General features: G+C 40.7%; 1 protein-coding gene across 2 annotated transcripts; it reads left to right on the top strand.

The window, feature by feature from the left end:
* The first annotated feature begins 1909 nt into the window (after nucleotides 1-1909).
* Nucleotides 1910-14900, top strand: NONO (non-POU domain containing octamer binding). 2 transcript variants are annotated; one of them, XM_063432754.1, is made up of 11 exons: nucleotides 1910-2035; nucleotides 5576-5769; nucleotides 5934-6127; nucleotides 7801-8102; nucleotides 8625-8720; nucleotides 9363-9559; nucleotides 10327-10411; nucleotides 10506-10605; nucleotides 13824-13863; nucleotides 13959-14071; nucleotides 14153-14900. In XM_063432754.1, exons 2-11 carry the CDS (start codon nucleotides 5580-5582, stop codon nucleotides 14282-14284), a joined length of 1449 nt encoding a protein of 482 aa, XP_063288824.1. In that variant the 5' UTR covers nucleotides 1910-2035; nucleotides 5576-5579; the 3' UTR covers nucleotides 14285-14900. The 2 variants fall into 2 exon arrangements, with proteins under 2 accessions (XP_063288824.1, XP_063288823.1); XM_063432753.1 differs by having other exon boundaries at nucleotides 5573-5769.
* The last annotated feature ends 3096 nt before the right edge of the window (nucleotides 14901-17996 follow it).

Genomic DNA, 17996 nt, shown 5'->3' with positions numbered 1-17996 from the left:
ACACTTGGGGACACACAGACACTGTGAGACATGGGGAGGCTGGGAGGCATAGGGACATTGGGACACAGTGTCCCCATGTCTCCCAGTCAGTGTCCCTAGTATCTCAGTGTCCCCATGGCTCCCAGTGTCCCCTAATGTCTATGTCCACAAGTGCCCCATGTATCCCAGTGTCCCCAAGTTTCTCAGTGTCCCCATACCTCCCAGCCAGTGTTCCTAGTGTCCCCCAGTGTCTTAGTGTCCCCACATGTCTGTGTCCCCATGTCCCTAGTGTCTCCCACTGTCCTCGGGTCTCTCAGTGTCCCCTAGTATCCTAGTGACACAGCACACACTGACACATGGGGACACTGGGAGAAATGAGGACACTGAGAGACTAGGCAACATGGGGACACTGACACTGTGATACATTCAAATTCTTTGGACATGCCCCCCTTTTTTTCCCGCAGTTCTGGCCACGTGATTCACGTCAGTGGCCCACCACCCCGCCCATTGACTTCCTGCTTCACTGGACACTGCTGTTAGGAGTTATGGATTTACTTGAAAGATGAAAGCATAAATTAGAGAGAGATTAGCATAGAGTATGTGTTTTCTTATAGCTGCATCCTTTGAGTTTCCCTCTGACACCATCTCCACCAGATACATAACGCTTGAGAGGTATGACTGTTTTAGTGTTTTTTCATTGATAAGATTCTGTAATTAGGCCCCATCAAAATTGTCAGCACCAGGCCCACTGGCCTCTTAATCTGGCCCTGAGGACAGCCACTGGAGGCAGAATTAGTGCTGCAATGTAAACATTGCGGTTTCTCACTAAGTGCAATAGGGACATTGTACCCAAATCACTTTAATGAGGTAAAGTCTGGGTGCGAACAGTGTCCCTTTAAGTATGTTCAAATCATGTGCATAATAAAATCCTTATTTATGGAGTAACCCCAGAATACTTTGGGTTTTTTGGCTATTTCTTTAAAGGACCAGTTTTGGCTCCATAACAACTTCACTTAAATGTAATTGTTATGGTGCCAGGAGGTCCCTGGAGCTGGCTTACCTTAACCCATTCATAAAATTGTCTTGAAAACAAACGTATATTTCCAAGCCAGTTTTATGAATGGAGAATCATGGCTTGGCGCGTCAGCTAACCGCTCTCAGCGGCGCCTCTGCCAAATTCTGAAAGAGCCCTCCGGTTTCCCCATTTTGAGAGACTCGGCACTAAAATGCAGACTTTACGGGTTGCTTAAAATGGCACTGCCCCACCCTCCCCCCTAAAAATAATATATATATATTGAATTTCAGAAAGATAAAGTCTTTAAAATAGTCATACTGACTGGCTTGGAATTCCCCAGCCATGAGATGGACTGAGACAAAGCTCCAAAAGATGGAATCATATCCAAAATGGCAGCCAGCCAGCCCCCTCCTGGTAAAGCAGGATGGTGGATGGTCTCAGGCTGGGATCCATAGACCGGCACTAGGCCTCAATCCCAGCACTATGGTTGCCATGGCTACTCTCACATTGTTACTATTTTAAAACAAGGCCGTTAATGAGCAGGCCCGCAGCAGCCAGAGTCCATCCAGGCCCGGGCGGGCCCCATGCTCCGCCGTGCTTTGTTATGAGGCCTCACATTATCTCTCACAATAGGATTCTGTATCCATAGAAAGCAATGCAGCGCGGTGTGCGCATGCGCACGCCCCCCCCCCTCCCATTCCTCCTCTCCCTTCCCCAACAATGAAAGCCATTCAACCTCCAACGCTCTCGGTGGCGGGCGACGTGCGAACTGGCCAATGAGAGCGGCCGATGAGTCGGGAAGCCCCGCCCACGTGCTGCTGCGTCGGCGCGCCGAGCCAATCAGCGGCGGGCTTGTAGGTTTGACGGACGGGGCGGTCGTCGAATCGGCAGACCGGAAGTGGGTGGGAGGGAAGCAGAGGGGGGTTTGCTGGCCTTGTTCGCAGAAGCTGCTTCCGTCGGGCACGAGATTCTTTTGCTGCGCGGGAGGGCGGCAGGACTGATCCCACGAGGAGACCCGGCTCGCGGCTAACGGCTGTTCAGGTGAGCTTGCCCGGTCACAGGGCTGGGGATGGAGGGGAGGAGGGATGGGGGAGAGACCCGGGGCCGGCCTGGCCGGGGACACAGTGAGGGATGGATGGACGGTGTGTGTAGGCCATGCCTGCAGTGAGAGGGCGGTTACACACACTGTGCACACACACACACTATGGGGTAATATGGGGCTGCTCTCACCGAGCTCACACAATGCACCGTCTGTTACTGTATGGGCTGCTATATCAGCACACCGAGAGAGAGGGAAATGGAGAAACCCAGCAAAATGCCTGTTATTAAATATTTACATAATGTAGGGGAGGGTGAACAAGGGGGGAGGGGGGAATGTTATATATATTGCTTTAATACATAGAGAAATCTCATCAAAATGCATTTTATTAAATATTTGCATCATGCAGGGGAGAGTGAACAAGGTATGAGGAGGGGGGGGAGAAAGTTATATATATATATATATATATATATATATATATATATATATATATATATATATATATATATATATATATATATATATATAGCTTTAATACATAGAGAAATCTCATCAAAATGCCTGTTATTAAATAATTACATAATTAGGAGGGTGAACAATGTATGAGGGGGGAGGGGAGGGGAGGGGGTAAATAAATATATATATATATATATATATATATATATATATATATATATATATATATTGCTTTAATAAATAGAGAAATCTCATCAAAATGCCTATTAAATATTTACTTGAAGGGTGCACAAGGTAGGATAGGGGGGAAAGTGTGTGTGTGTGTGTGTGTGTATATATATATATATATATATATACTTATACTTAATGTAGGGGAGAGTGAACAAGGTGGGAGGGGGGGGGGAATGTTATATATATTGCTTTAATACATAGAGAGATCTCATCAAAATGCCTTATTAAATATAATAAACTGAAGGGGAGGGTGCACAATGTAAAATGTGGGGGGGGGGAATGATATATATTGCTTTAATAAATAGAGAACTCTTATCAAAATGCGTTTTAACTAAATATAATAAAGGAAAGGTACATAAGATATGGGGGGTAGGAGGAGGAGGAGGAGGAGAAGAGTATATCTACTTCCTTCCATAATAGAGAAATCTAATCAAAATGCGTTTTTATTAAATATTTACTAAATATAATAAAGGGGAGGGAAGGGTGCACAAGGTAAGATAGAGGTGAAAAGGGAGAACATTATGTCGACTTCCTTCCATAGTAAATAGAGAAATCTCATCAAAATGCGTTTAATTAAATATTTACATAATATAATAAAGGAAAGGGTGCACAAGGTAAGACAGGGGTGAAAAGGGAAAAAAAATTATATCTATTTCCTTCCATTATAGAGAAATCTTGATTTATCTTCCTGGTAAAAGGATAAATCAAAAATCTATATATTGAAAAAAATGAAATGCAAAAATCACATACCAAATCCATAACACGCAATGTATTTTACACTAAGGACCTCCCACCCACTCTGGTTTCTGCTTCCTTTAAATCATGCCTATCCAGGTATTTGCCCTATACCTTAATCACATCATCTATTCCCAGTCTGTGCTAAGGCACCATTAAGGGTCCATTACCCTCTCTATGTTGTTTCAAGTCCCCTCATCATAACCTTTAGATTGTAAACCCATGAGCCATCAAGCTTAGTAATTTGTAATAAATGCAAGATCTTAGTTAACAGGCAGTTATCTATTCCTTTTATATTGATTTGTCTATATTGTAGTGTGGATTTTTGTTTTTTTTAATCCCAGATTATATAGTGCTGCGGAGTGTGACGCTTCATAAATTGCCATAATAATTTCTCTTTTTAAGGTATATGTTTATCCTAGAGGGTTTTCTGCATATTTGTTTTTTTTTGTAATTACTACTACTTCTACTATGGAGTGTGAGCTGATGCAGCCTTCTGTTTTATAGTTTAGGTAAAAATAAAACTGAGATTATCTAATGGACTAGCATGTAAATATACTGGATTTTCAATTCTCCTTGGGTGTTTATTTTCTAGACTTTTATTTGTAGCAAACTGAAATCAGAGTGACAAAAATAGCTGGTCAGGAAATATTCTGCTTCTCCGCTATGGTCTCTGCTTAAATATTTTACACTAAATTTTCCCATTGGGATTTTCAGTTCCAGATTTTATGAGTAAATGCTGGAATGATACCTAGTCTTTGGTCCATTCGATGTCTTCCTTGATGCTCTATTAATTATAACAATAGTACCTTGGTTCACATCAGCATCAGAACCAATAGTTTACCATTATACTTTTGCACAAAAAGCAATGACTATCATTTTACCTTATAGTGTAAAATTTTTTCAGTATTGATGACTCACTGTGTATTTATCATGTCTCAAATGTAATGTTTTATTGAAATCTTTTGATCATCAAGAGTAGATACATTTTGGAATAACATGAGTGACAGAATGTAGCAAAATAGCTGTGTTTTGCCAAACATTTTTTTACAGTATGGAATGCAAACATTTGAAGTATACATTGTAGCGAGTTTTGTAACACACAAGAAATTGTCAATACTTGAAAATGGCGGTGTGGCATGGGGAAAGTCGCTAGTGCCTACAAACTAAATGGGAGTGTGCAAGTTCCGTTAGATGGTTTAAGTGCCTCTGTTGGGTCAGTTTGCGTTCCAGAATTCTGAGGTTTGGAATTGGTTATTCCATGGAAAAGCTTTTGGTTATGCATACCATTCAAATGAATAGGTTGGAGGCTGGGCCTTACTGAATCTATTATGTAATAGACCATCTGGGGTCTTTTAAGCACTACAGTAGGCCTCAAGGCTGCCAGTGTAGGTCCCTATTAGATGGCAATCTCATAGAAGAACATAAGGCAGGTCAATTAATACCAGATGGGAAGGGAGCTTCCAACATCTGAAATTTTCAGCACATGCGCATATATATCTCTATCTCAATCATTTCTCCCACCCCTAATTTTTGGTGGTTTATGTAAACACCATAGTGAACCCTAACTGGGATCTCGATCAGCTACATAACTTAGGACATATAAGAGGTTTGCAATACTGGCTGTAGCCAGAGTGGCTTTGTACACACAGGAGCCTTAACTGTTTCGTTGTCTCTATCCGAATATTTTGGCACCAACTATGAAACGAACATTGGAAACACTATAGCCCACTTTACTGGTTTCGTTGCCAGGAGTGCCCTTGTGCTATACCAGTGTAATTTTTATAACTATTTTATAAAAGGTTGACAACTTAATTGAGTCCTGTTGTGTCATAGCACATCCTACTTCCTGGAATCTCCTGTATGAGAATCTAGTTAGCGTTACTGAGCTAAGCAGTACCGTGCTTAGTGACTGAGAGCATCAGTTGAGTGATTTGTCATTTAGCCATACTTGTCGAAATAGAACCATCTGGATGTGGCGGACTTGAGTTGTTGGGCTGTTCTAAAATGGTGTTCCATATTGTAATGTTAGATGGACTGCATTACATAAGTGTGATGTATGGTCCTCATACTAAGTTTGACTTTGCAGTGCATTAATTAATTTTCTTCTCGTATAGAAGAATCATGCAGGGGAACCGAGGCTTTAAGATGGACCAGCAGAATCATGCTCCTCGGAAGCAAATGATGCACCAGCAACAGCATCCACACCACCACCAACAGCAACAACAACATCATCATCAGCAGCATCATCAGCAGCAGCAGCAGCAGCAAGAGGCTCCTTCACCTACTAATGGGCAGCAGATGAATAGTCCCAGTAAGTGGTCCATATACAGCGTTTCTCTGATACTGGCATTAAAGAGATTATATTGACTGACTTATTTAAGATAATATTTTTTACTCCCTTCATAGTAAATAAGAATTAGTGGTGGTAGGGAGAGGAGATGGAGTATGCTCATTAAGTGTAATTTATTTTGCCAGATGAAGGGGTGACCATTGATCTGAAGAATTTCCGTAAGCCAGGCGAGAAAACTTATACTCAGAGGAGTCGTCTGTTTGTTGGTAACCTTCCATCTGATGTGACCGAGGAGGAACTACGCAAAATGTTTGAGAAGTATGGCAAGGCTGGTGAGATCTACATACACAAGGACAAAGGATTTGGCTTCATCAGACTGGTGAGTTCCAAGTGTTGCCTGGTCTAACAGGTTCTTCTGCTATCTGCAGAAATGATTTCTCTATATTTACAAATAAAGGGTAGTGCAGTGCGCAGGTTGACAAAAGCTAGCTGATTATTGGTTAGTGAGGCCCTTGTTTGCAGTCTTTGAAAGGTTATGCCCTCCATTTATGTCAGAGTGGGATACTATTTGTGTAAAAAATGTGTCTGTAATGCAGACTCTAACTTTAACAAATGCATGCACAGAGGATGGTACTCACGGGTCTCTTTCAAAATAATCTCCACGTCTTTATTTCAAGTAAGACAAAAAAAATAAATGTATGGGTAAACGTTTCAGACCAACCTTATTGATATTGTATAAATCATTTTAAGTGTTCCCAGTTTCCCTTGGAATTGTCACTTTTCAAAAAGACTGGGAAATGCCGTTAGCCCCTGAATTGCTTGAGATGCATGAAGTCTCTTTTTAAAGGACCACCCCGTGCTGTGGTCCTGTAGGTTTAACCCTGCAATATAAAACATTTGCAGGGTTAAACAGAACATTAAACCTCGGTCATGTAAATGCAGTCCCCCTCTGAAAGCACTATGTGAAGTATTGGATCTGATATTGGAGTAGGCAATGCTCTTCCGTGATGACAAAGTGCTAGATAATTTTTTTTTTTAATAAAAAACGGCCACGACTGTCAAAATGTAACTAAAAAGGATGCTGTGACCTTCTATAAATGACATTAAATTGATATATTAGTGTGGCCAAGTTGCTAGCAAATCTTAATTTTTTTTAACATATAACCTAATGATAAAAGATCTAGTATCTCCCATTGCCCAATATATAAAGTACAGTAGCTGTAGTGGGTGTTTGTGTTTCTAATAATGGTATGTGCTTGACCATTTATTCATTGTTTTTGTTTTGCATTCAAGCACACTGGGATTTGTATACAAAGGAGTCTTCTGCATGTTTCAGTTTGCTGTAAATACTTTATCCTTTTGGTCACTGTTTAATTGTATCTCTCTTTTAGGGGTTCAGACCTAATTTAATTGTTACACTATTAGGATATCCACAGGAAAACTCCAAAAAGTCTGACATTTTTAAAGGGACAGATCTCAATAAAAAGTGTGTAGTTTTTTTTTTTTCTTAAATGTGGCCTGATTCTTCTGTGCAGTCCGTGCTGCTCCTTGAGAAGCATTGGGTACACCTGACGAATGCGCAGCAGCAGTCTACCAGTCCAGTGCTTCTCTATGAGAAGCATTGAATGCAGTGTCCAGTCCAAGAAATGTTAAAGGCTATAGATAATGCTCTTCCTTGTTTATACCTGTAATGAGCACTGTTCTATTACAAAAGGTCAGCTGACACGCTCAGCAAATTACTCCTGTCCATGGCTGTGCACACTAATGCTTCCTCATCCGCCTGAGCAGCACAGAGGGGACGGCATGCTGGGGCTCTTGTTTAGTCATATAAATGGTTTAGCACAGAACAGAAGAAGGGTGCCAGGGGACTCCAGACAATATAACTAATTCAATGACATGATGCCTATAGTGACCCTCAATCAGTCTGGAATTGATCGTGCCTCTTAATACAGCATTGAAAATATTGTTTTACTGCTTTTATATAGTGGTTGTGTGTTTATGATTATTTTGGGTTATTGTTCAGACATGACAGAACATGTATCTTATTCACAGGAAACCCGTACTCTAGCTGAAATTGCTAAGGCAGAGCTTGATAACTTACCACTGCGTGGGAAGCAGTTGCGTGTTCGTTTTGCCTGCCACAGTGCTGCTCTTTCTGTGAAAAACCTTCCTCAGTTTGTGTCCAATGAGCTTCTGGAGGAGGCCTTCTCCATTTTTGGCCAGGTAGAAAGGGCCGTGGTAATTGTGGATGATCGTGGAAGACCAACTGGCAAAGGCATTGTCGAGTTTGCATCAAAGCCATCTGCACGAAAAGCTCTTGACCGCTGTGCCGATGGCTCATATCTCCTAACAGCGTAAGTAGTTTGAATGAGGTGAAGATACGTTCTTGTTTTGAGGGAGATCAAGTGATGCCTTTCCCTTTTTTATAAGGTGGATTTTGGACAAGTCTACTTGTATAAGTGGTAGCTCAGAAAAGTGGTGTACACAATCCTCTTGTAATGTCATACAATCCAAATCCACCCATATAGCTGTATAACAGATTCTTTCTTGCCTGTATTTTACTGGCTAATTTAACTGCCTGCTGACTTTAGTAAGGATCTGTAACCTCTGGATTACTGGTTATTTATTTTTATTGTCACAGCACATTAAAGTGCCTCTAGTGTGGTTAATCATCTTTCCATCCTAGTTCATATAACGGTGGTTTGCATTGTATCCCTGGCTCTCCTGTCACAAAATGACTAATTTAAAAAAACAAAACAAATGGCTCTGTTTTAGTTGTATACCAGGTTTGTGTGAAATTAAAGGTGCTTATATGGTTGAGCTGCAATAAGAGCAGTTTGTGAGAGAACAAGATGTAGTAAAATGTTTGTTTGCAGGTTCCCCCGTCCCATTACTGTGGAGCCTATGGATCAACATGATGAAGAAGAAGGCCTTCCAGAGAAACTAATTAATAAGAATCAGATGTTCCACAAGTATGTTCCCTGTGATCTTTAGGAGTTATCACTGTAACGTTATGTGACTTTTCAGAGGGGTCCTTCAAATGTGAAACTTGACAGAAGTGAAAAGAATACTTGAAGTCATGAGTATAGGAATTGCCATTGCACAAACCATACCTAATGGGCAGGAAAACTGTGGGGATATATACAAAGCAACATAATCCAGTATGAAGAGGCATAGGTCTGCCTAGCAAGAAAAAAAAAAAAAAAAACTGCTTTTAATCTAATGCTGGGTTTAGCTAAATAAAAACAGTTGTCAAGTGTTTCTTCTTTTTACTGCCTGTCTTTACATTTGCATCAAAGCAATAACTAGATTCACAAGTTGAGTAATTGTAGTATATTGCAGAAGCATTTTTGCGGAGGTTAGTCTACATCATTAGCAAGTGGAAATCCATGTAGCAAGCAAAGTGTATGTATATTTTTCTGTACATATGTATAGATTTTTGTTACAACATGCTTTGTAATATATCTCATTCACTCTTATGGTTACAATAACACAGGCTTGTACGAGACCCAATTAAGCAAATTCTATGATTATTCAATTTCGAATTCCAACTGCATCCACAGTTCTCCATATTGGAAAATCTAGTATCTTATTGTATGTTCTGATGGTTCTAGGGAACGTGAGCAGCCTGCTCGGTTTGCCCAGCCTGGAAGCTTTGAGTATGAGTATGCCATGCGTTGGAAAGCTCTGATTGAAATGGAGAAGCAGCAGCAGGATCAAGTTGACCGCAACATCAAGGAAGCACAAGAAAAGATGGAGGTTGAGATGGAGGCAGCACGGCACGAGCACCAGGTCATGCTGATGCGTCAAGGTGAGCATGGAGTTTGATGTTGACATTAGAACACTTCAGTCTATTCAAAGCACTGTATAAAAACATTTTGGTAATTTCGAAAAAAATTATTTTTCTTTTGATCCTCATAGCTAAACTACACTTTGCAGAGGGTAGACAGCCGCTAGAGGTGGAGTTAATCATGCAATGTAACTATTCTAGTTAATCAAAAATTACAATTACATGGTAATTGGGCCTGGGACACTGCACCCAGAACACTTCAACGAGCTGAAGTCTTCTGGGTGCCTATAGTGTCCCTTTATGGTTTACAAACGCTTAAAGTATCTTCCTCACCTTCTGGGGTCTTGCAAATACTCCTGATGGTGACTTCATTGTTTGGAGTGCGATGGTAGGGGCAGTTATGGTGAATTGTATTTGGACGCCGCCATCTTTTGGCACTTCATCTACCAGGTGCCCATTTCAGTGCTGTACAGCACTAATGTCAAAGATCCCACAAGACCGTGGGAGCCTGGTAAAATATTTGATAAGCAAGATAATGCCTTATTCAGGTGAGTGAAAAAACATGATTGCTCTAGCTGCGCTTTTTACCATAATACAAAGTAGTATCTACTTTGTCTAAAAAGATTTTGACTGCAGTCTTGAGGTGCATTTTATGAAGGTTGTATTTTTATGAAATGCTTGTTTGCTTTTTGTGCCATAGCCCATTATTTTCCTGGTGATCGAGTGGCTTTAAATACATATTATAACACACTATTAATGTGGACTTTCTGCTTGTATCCTTTTGTTAGATCTAATGAGACGTCAGGAAGAGCTGAGGAGGATGGAAGAGTTGCATAATCAAGAGATGCAGAAACGCAAGCAGATGGAGCTAAGGTGTGCAGTTTTTTTAATTCTCCTTTTGGTCCCACATGCGTTGTAGTATTTTTGTTTTGTTTTTTAAAATTTTGTTATGTCCCTGCTTTCACAGACATGAAGAGGAGCGTCGAAGACGTGAGGAAGAAACAAGAAGGCAGCAAGAGGAGATGCTGAGGCGTCAGGAAAGCTACAAGGGCAACTACCCTGATTCAGTAAGTCTTTGGTGGTCAAAAATACTGCACATCGTGTGTGTGTGTGTGTGTCAGTCAGTGTGTGTGTGTGTCATTCTCCTGGAGTAATTGAATGCTGATAGTTTCAACCATTTTACCAAATGATTGAATCAAACAACTTTTTTCTATTGTGGATAACACCTCTAGCTCTAACACTTAAGCAGCACAGGTACTCAATGGAACCAATATAAGTGTCAAATAGTTAAGCAGGCTTTTTTAAAAAAAAAATTTTTATCATGGTGCTTAACCCCTTCAGAACGGATAGTACACGTTCTGATCAAAATAAAATGTAAACAAAAACTGGAATTTGCGCTATATGTCTGTTCAACCGTAATTCACCTCTTTCATAGTAAGTGAGCCCACACTTTTATATCATTTTGTTCAGGAGAAACAGTGCTTCAATTTCTCATGAACTATTAATATATGAAACATAACTTATGGGGGCGAGGCCGAACCGCAGAGCTGAAAAGCAGCAATCCTTGTCAGCTCCTGCGACCAGCGCCTAAAAATGTGTGAAAACACTACTGAAACTGCACCAGGCTAGGGCCACCAAGCGTGAGGGGAAATCGGGACACACAATATACCTTACAAGCGACGACCAACCTGACATACGCCCCATGAGCCGGTGAGGCCTACTGGCATGGCAGGCGCAGGAGAGGCAGCTGCCCTCTTGCTGCCGAGAACAAAGGGAACACCGACTCGGAGCCCCCGTTCACCCCCTCTGGACCGGCGGGGGATATCCCGGTCCTGCCACATGAGACTAATCGGCCACACAAGGCCCAACTGACAAAACCACGAAGTCCAGAGACGGCAGGCGGAGCCCACAAAATGGCAGGCAGCCAGTGCTACAATGCTGTGCTCACGATCCAAAGGGAAACAGAGCTCAGGTACGACCGCATATTCCAGGCAATCTGGGAGAAGCTAGAGGCTCTACTGATGCCCCTACAAGCGGGATCTTCACCCGGCGGTGTGCTGCAAGGTCGGAAGCGTAAGAGCAAGGCGACAAGCGGGACAAACCCCACTATTACTATGGACACTCACAAGAAAGGGTGCAACCCAACAACGCCCAAACGTTGCAATGCTGCCACTGGACACAGCCTGCACAAAGCTCAAAAACCCAAGAGGATCCCTGTGGCGCAGCGCCGCAGGCAGCCCCGCCGTTGAGCAGCAACCCAACGCAGACTCAAGCAGGGTAAAGCTCAGCCAGACAGAAGGAGAAGATGGCGGACTGCTGAGCCTGAACTGGCAGATGCCACTTTCCCACTACAGGACAGTACCACAGACGCTCTATACCTGCACTTAATCGTCCGCACGTGCCTCCCGTATGCTGCATCCTCGGGTGCAACTACCAACACTGGGGGCATCCATCCAGCCCCAACAAGGCATCGGCTGACCCCAACGGGACTTGGACTCAATGTCAGGCAGAATGCCAATTGTCACTCAGTTTCCTATGCCCCAACTGAACTTCCGCGTATGTCGGCTGGCATCCATATTCTAGGTTTGACTTTGTTTTTTGGACTGCTCGCACGGGGGATCACAGGGGGGTATTATCCGCAGTCCATCAATTAAACGCGGAGTATACCCATGCTTAGACTAGCCCAGTTTCAAGCGAGTATTATACTTTTTTTATTTTCTTTACTTTAGTGCAATCTTAACAATATGCTGTTTAGCAGTTCGGTTTCATGAGTTATATTTAATCTTTTCCCCCACTGCTAGAGCACTATAAGACCTGCTATATTAATGCCATGCACTTTGAAACCCTTATTTTCTCTCACGTCTGACCATACTTAATATTTATCTAAATATAGAACTGCGCACATATACACATAGCGCACCCAGTAACCACAGTGCATGGGAGTCTCCCCTGCTGTCAGCTACACGGGTAACTCGGGTGTCTGGCTAATCTCTAAAGTGTTATCTTTGTTTAACCTTAAAATTGTGCAATGCAGCCTGTTTATAATTTTTATGTTTATGTTGCCTTCATCGTTAACAAATTGGTCCGCTGCTTTGTCATGTCGACAGATTACCGAGATGATGCCGTATCTACTTAAGCTGCAGTGACATGAACCGTTGTCTTGAACCAGTTAGGCAGTGTTTATTAGTTTTTTATCATTAGTACACACGTTAGAACCATTGTAAGTGTACTGTAATACGCTTAAAGACCCCATTGTCACCCCCCACGGTAGACATGCTAGCTAGCCTGCACTAAGCTTATTCAATGTTTGATGATTGACTTGTTGCATATTCTAATTATTGCGCAAAAAATGTGCTATGTCTTTCGATGCCATACCAACGTTATAATACTATGTTTACGTATTTGCTTGCACTAGCTGTTGTGGCAGTGCAAACATGTTTGTTCTCACTATGCACAAATAAAATAAAGAATAAAAAAAAAAAACATAACTTATGACTAAAATTTAAAAAACGGCGTGAAATTAAGATTTAAAAAAAATATATATTGTAGTTCCGTCTGACAATTTAGCTGTAAATGTCATGATAATGTTTGCTTTTACTGCAATAAAATGCACAAATTTGTATTTAGCAAAGTCTCTCTAGTACAACAGTACCCCCATTAACACATTTTACTGTGTTTTTGAAAGTTACAGGGTCAAATATTCCACACATTCCATTTTTTGTTATTTTTTCACATTGAAATTTGCCAGATTAGCAATGTTACCTTTTGAGACAGTGTGGTAGCCGCGTGGTAGCAGCTTGGGCTTGGTATTCACAAACACTGGCCAAAGTTGGCCGTAATATTTGTTATTGTGTGAAAAAAGCAAAAAACAAATATTTTAATTAATTTTAATTAAATCACATAATTATGATATATATATATATATTTTTTTTTTTTTTCACGTGTCCCGCACTCACTGCTCATGGTCTTGGAGTGCAAACTCCAACTATAAGTATACATAGGTTCTTGTTGAAGTGCACTCACAGGACTCAATAATATTTCTAATCGTGCTGTTTATTCAAGCATCAAGTAATACAAAGGTGTCGCAAAGAGATGTATAACTATATATATCGCTCTCAAAATACAGTTAGAATGAAATTGCGTATAATTTAAAAAATATATATTTTTATTTATTGTCATTTTTGTGTGTGTATAAATAATTGCATGTTGAAGTGTGAAATCCTTGTAAAAGAAAAGTACTTTTTATTTTTTTTATGCTATAGAGTAAATTATTCTTATTTTTCAGAGGGAAGCTGACTTGAGGATGGCGCAGATGGCTATGCCAGGTACAGAATTTTTGCTCTTATAATAATCTTTTCATGTTAATCCTCTATGAACTGTGGATGGTCTTATATCTGGAACAATTTTATTCCTTAAACAGGTTCATTAGGTATTAATAACCGCCCTCCCCTCAACGCTACTAATGTTCCTGCCGGCACCACAGCTTCTGCTGGAGCTGGTGCAATGATGCCCGAAGGAGCTGCAATTGGATTGGTAAGAGGAATAAGCTTGCCTTTTAGTAAACATCCAACACGTAAATGAATCAATGGTCTAATAATGTACTTGTCTTTCTAGGCAACCCCACCAACTGAGCGTTTTGGACAAGCTCCCAACATTGAAAGCCTTGGTGGAAACAACCAAACTGCATTTCCCCGTGGAACCCCTGGTGGAGGGGATTTTGGCCCTAACAAACGTCGGCGATATTGATTGTATTAAGCAGGGTGGCCTGTTCCACAGGCTTGTGAGACTGGTTTTGTATTGGTAGTGTTCATGTCATATAGGGCATTCTCCAGAGCAAGTGGAGACTGATCCTAGATTTTTATCAACAATTTTTGTTGGGGGGTGTTAAAACCTACGTATGGGCAGGTAAATTTATATAATGTGAAAAGCGCCGAGGAGTAGATAACCCATTTCACACTGGTCTCCAAAAGAGCACAGGTTAATTTCAGTCCAGTGCCATGGTGCCTCCCTTTCCTACCACCTTAGACCATCATGCAGTTTAAATTTTTGTTGTACATTAGTAAGTCTCTTGCTGCCCTAACCTCCAGCTGAAAAGCTGTTTTTTATATTTTATTTTCCACTTTGGACCATGAATTTATTTTGTAGACTATTTTGTGTGGTTGTTGCCTGCTGGCTTAGGTTATCTAATTCAGCACGTCTATTACGATCCCTTGGCCCCAATTCCTGTATTCTGTTTGTTACATTTTCCTCATCTTCTGCCTGATGTATGTTTTCTCCATAAAGCTTGTTAGGAGGAACTTACTGGTTATAAAGAAGTGTGACATGTGATAACCATTCATTAATAAATGGGATTTTAAGTCTTTTTTTTTTCCAAAATGTGTTTGCTTCCCCCCCCCCCCCCCCCTGCAATGCCACATTTTTCTGAATCGTGAATATGCCCACAGATCTCATGAATCGGCAGCATGTAAACATGGACCAAGAATCTTTGCCGTGCAGTTAGCCTATTCCTTCATGGGTACAGAACAGTCCCAGCTGATAACATTAGTATATCTTAAATATGATCATGAAACTGACTGACTCTTGGCATCCTAATCTTATTGAGATAATAAACAAACTGCAGTACTTACATTTCCAGTTTAGCTTTCCTTTCAAAGTACTGGTTAAGACACTCCATCAAACTTCAAAATGATGTCCATCCCTCAAGGTTTCCCTCCTTTCTAGCTGTACAAGGTCATCAGCCCAAATATTCCTATTCTTTCCTATATCTAACACAGACTGCAGAGAACACACAAGTTGCGATTCATGGTTCCTCGCTGTATGTCTGAGCTCAGGTTGGTGTGTGCCCGAATTGTTGGTATTCTGCTTTAATTCACTTTCAGAAGACTGGATACACACCAGGGTGGTTTATTCCATCCTGAGGCTGGAAGCCTGCCTTGTGCACCTGAAAGCTGGCAATGCCAAAGGGACTCCAGCTACTATAACGAATTCAGTTCTTTTCAGATGTAAAGAAAACAAACGAGTATACTGTGTATAAGGCACTTAACAATAATGTAGGTCAATTTACAAAAGAGGCTACCACACTAGTGAGTTTCTCCCTCACTAAAACACATTTGCAAATAAAAAGAGGAAGTTATGAGAATAAACACAAATCTATCACTAACTTTTAAAAGCAAAATATTAAATAATAGAAACATAGAATGTGACGGCAGATAAGAACCATTCGGCCCATCTAGTCTGCCATATTTTCTAAATACTTTCATTAGTCCCTGGCCTTATCTTATAGTTAGGATAGCCTTATGACTATCCCACGCATGCTTAAACTCCTTTACTGTGTTAACCTCTACCACTTCAGCTGGAAGGCTATGCCATGCATCCACTACCCTCTCAGTAAAGTAATACTTCCTGATATTATTTTTAAACCTTTGTCCCTCTAATTTAAGACTGTCCTCTTGTGGTGGTGTTTTTTTTTCTTCTTTTAAATATAGTCCCCTCCTTTACTGTGTTGATTCCCTTTTATGTATTTAAATGTTTTTATCATATTCCCCCCTGTCTCGTCCTTCCTCCAAGCTATACATGTTAAGATCCTTTAACCTTTCCTGGTAAGTTTTATCCTGCAACCCATGAATCAGTTTAGTAGCCCTTCTCTGAACTCTCTAAGGTATCCATATCCTTCTGAAGATACGGTCTTCAGTACTGCGTACAATACTCAAAGTGAGGTCTCACCAATGTTCTGTACAATGGCATGAGCACTTCTCTCTTTCTGCTGCTAATACCTCTCCCTATACAACCAAGCATTCTGCTAGCATTTCCTGCTGCTCTATTACATTGTCTGCCTACCTTTAAGTCATCTGAAATAATTATCCCTAAATCCCTTTCCTCAGATGTTGAGGTTAAGACTCAAATATTTTGTACTCTGCCCTTGGGTTTTTACATCTAAGATGCATTATCTTGCTCTTATCCACATTAAATGTCAGTTGCCAGAACTCTGACCATTTTTCTAGTTTACCTAAATCATTAGCCATTTGGCTTATCCCTCCTAGAACATCAACCCTGTTACATATCTTAGTATCATCAGCAAAAAGACATACCTTACCATCAAGACCTTCTGCAATATCACTAATAAAAAATATTAAAGAGAATGGGTCCAAGTACAGATCCCTGAGGTACCCCACTGGTGACAAGCCCAAGCTTCGAATATACTCAATTGACTACAACCCTCTGTTGCTTGTCACTCAACCACTGCCATACCCTTTCAACAATATTGGAATCCAAACTTAAAGATTGCAGTTTATTGATAAGCCTTCTATGTGCAACAGTGTCAAAAGCCTTACTGAAATCTAGGTAAGCAATGTCTACTGCACCACCCTGATCTATCATTTTGGGTCTCCCAATCAAAAAAATCCATAAGATTAGTTTGGCATGATCTCCCTGAAGTAAACCCATGTTGTCTCTGATCTTGAAATCCATGTGTTTCTAGATGTTCAACAATCCTATCCTTTAACATGTTTCCATCACTTTCCCCACTACTGAAGTAAGGCTTACTGGCCTATAGTTGCCCGACTCCTCCCTATTACCTTTCTTGTGAATGGGCACAACATTCGCCAACTTCCAATCTTCTGGGACTACTCCTGTTATCAATGATTGGTTAAATAAATCTGTTAATGGTTTTGCTAGTACACCACTAAGCTCTTTTAATAGCTTTGAGTGTATTCCATCAGGTCCCATTGACTTATTTGTCTTTACTTTTGACAGTTGAAATAGAACCTCTTCCTCTGTAAACTCACGTGTAATAAATTAGTCATTTATCCTTTTTCTTAACTGAGGTCCCTTTCCTTCATTTTCATCTGTAATAAAAATAGGTGTATACACTCTCCCCCAAATTTAATATGTATTAAGATTATGAATAAACAAACCATAAAGCGTAACTCTGTTAACGAATATGGTATCTATTTACATGGATAAGAACCTCATAGCGGGACAAGCTCAAGTCAACACAGCAGTAGTGTTGTATGATGATACTTAACATATTCATGTCCAAGAATCTTATACTCCAGGAAAAAGAGAAATCGAAAGGAAGCAAAAGCTTCTGGTATAATACGTCTACACTTTTAAATTTATATAATTTGGTGCAATAAGCTGCACACCTTATACAGAGCCACTGCGACCTCGCTCTGGTAATGTTCACTTGATTGCTTGTAAAGGGGGCTACCATATTTTAGAAGCAGGTAGAAGATAAAGCAAAATAGGACTTAAAATGTTACCTTTACAATAAAAAAACAAATCTGTCAAGTATTTGTAAAAATGTGTCCTAGATGGCTTCTCAAATCAAACGTATTTCACCCAGTCTAGTGGGCTTTCTCAATCATCATCATGTCCACTGCTTCGTCAAGGTCTTTCAAGTCTCCTGGTCTCTACTCATATTGGTCTGTTTCGCGGTTCTCTCTGCCAGTCATGAATG

The sequence above is a fragment of the Pelobates fuscus genome, chromosome 9 (genome assembly GCF_036172605.1).
Source record: "Pelobates fuscus isolate aPelFus1 chromosome 9, aPelFus1.pri, whole genome shotgun sequence".
Classification (NCBI taxonomy): Eukaryota; Metazoa; Chordata; class Amphibia; order Anura; family Pelobatidae; genus Pelobates; species Pelobates fuscus.
Note: the sequence above shows the minus strand (reverse complement) of the source record. Positions and strands in the feature narration are given on the sequence as shown.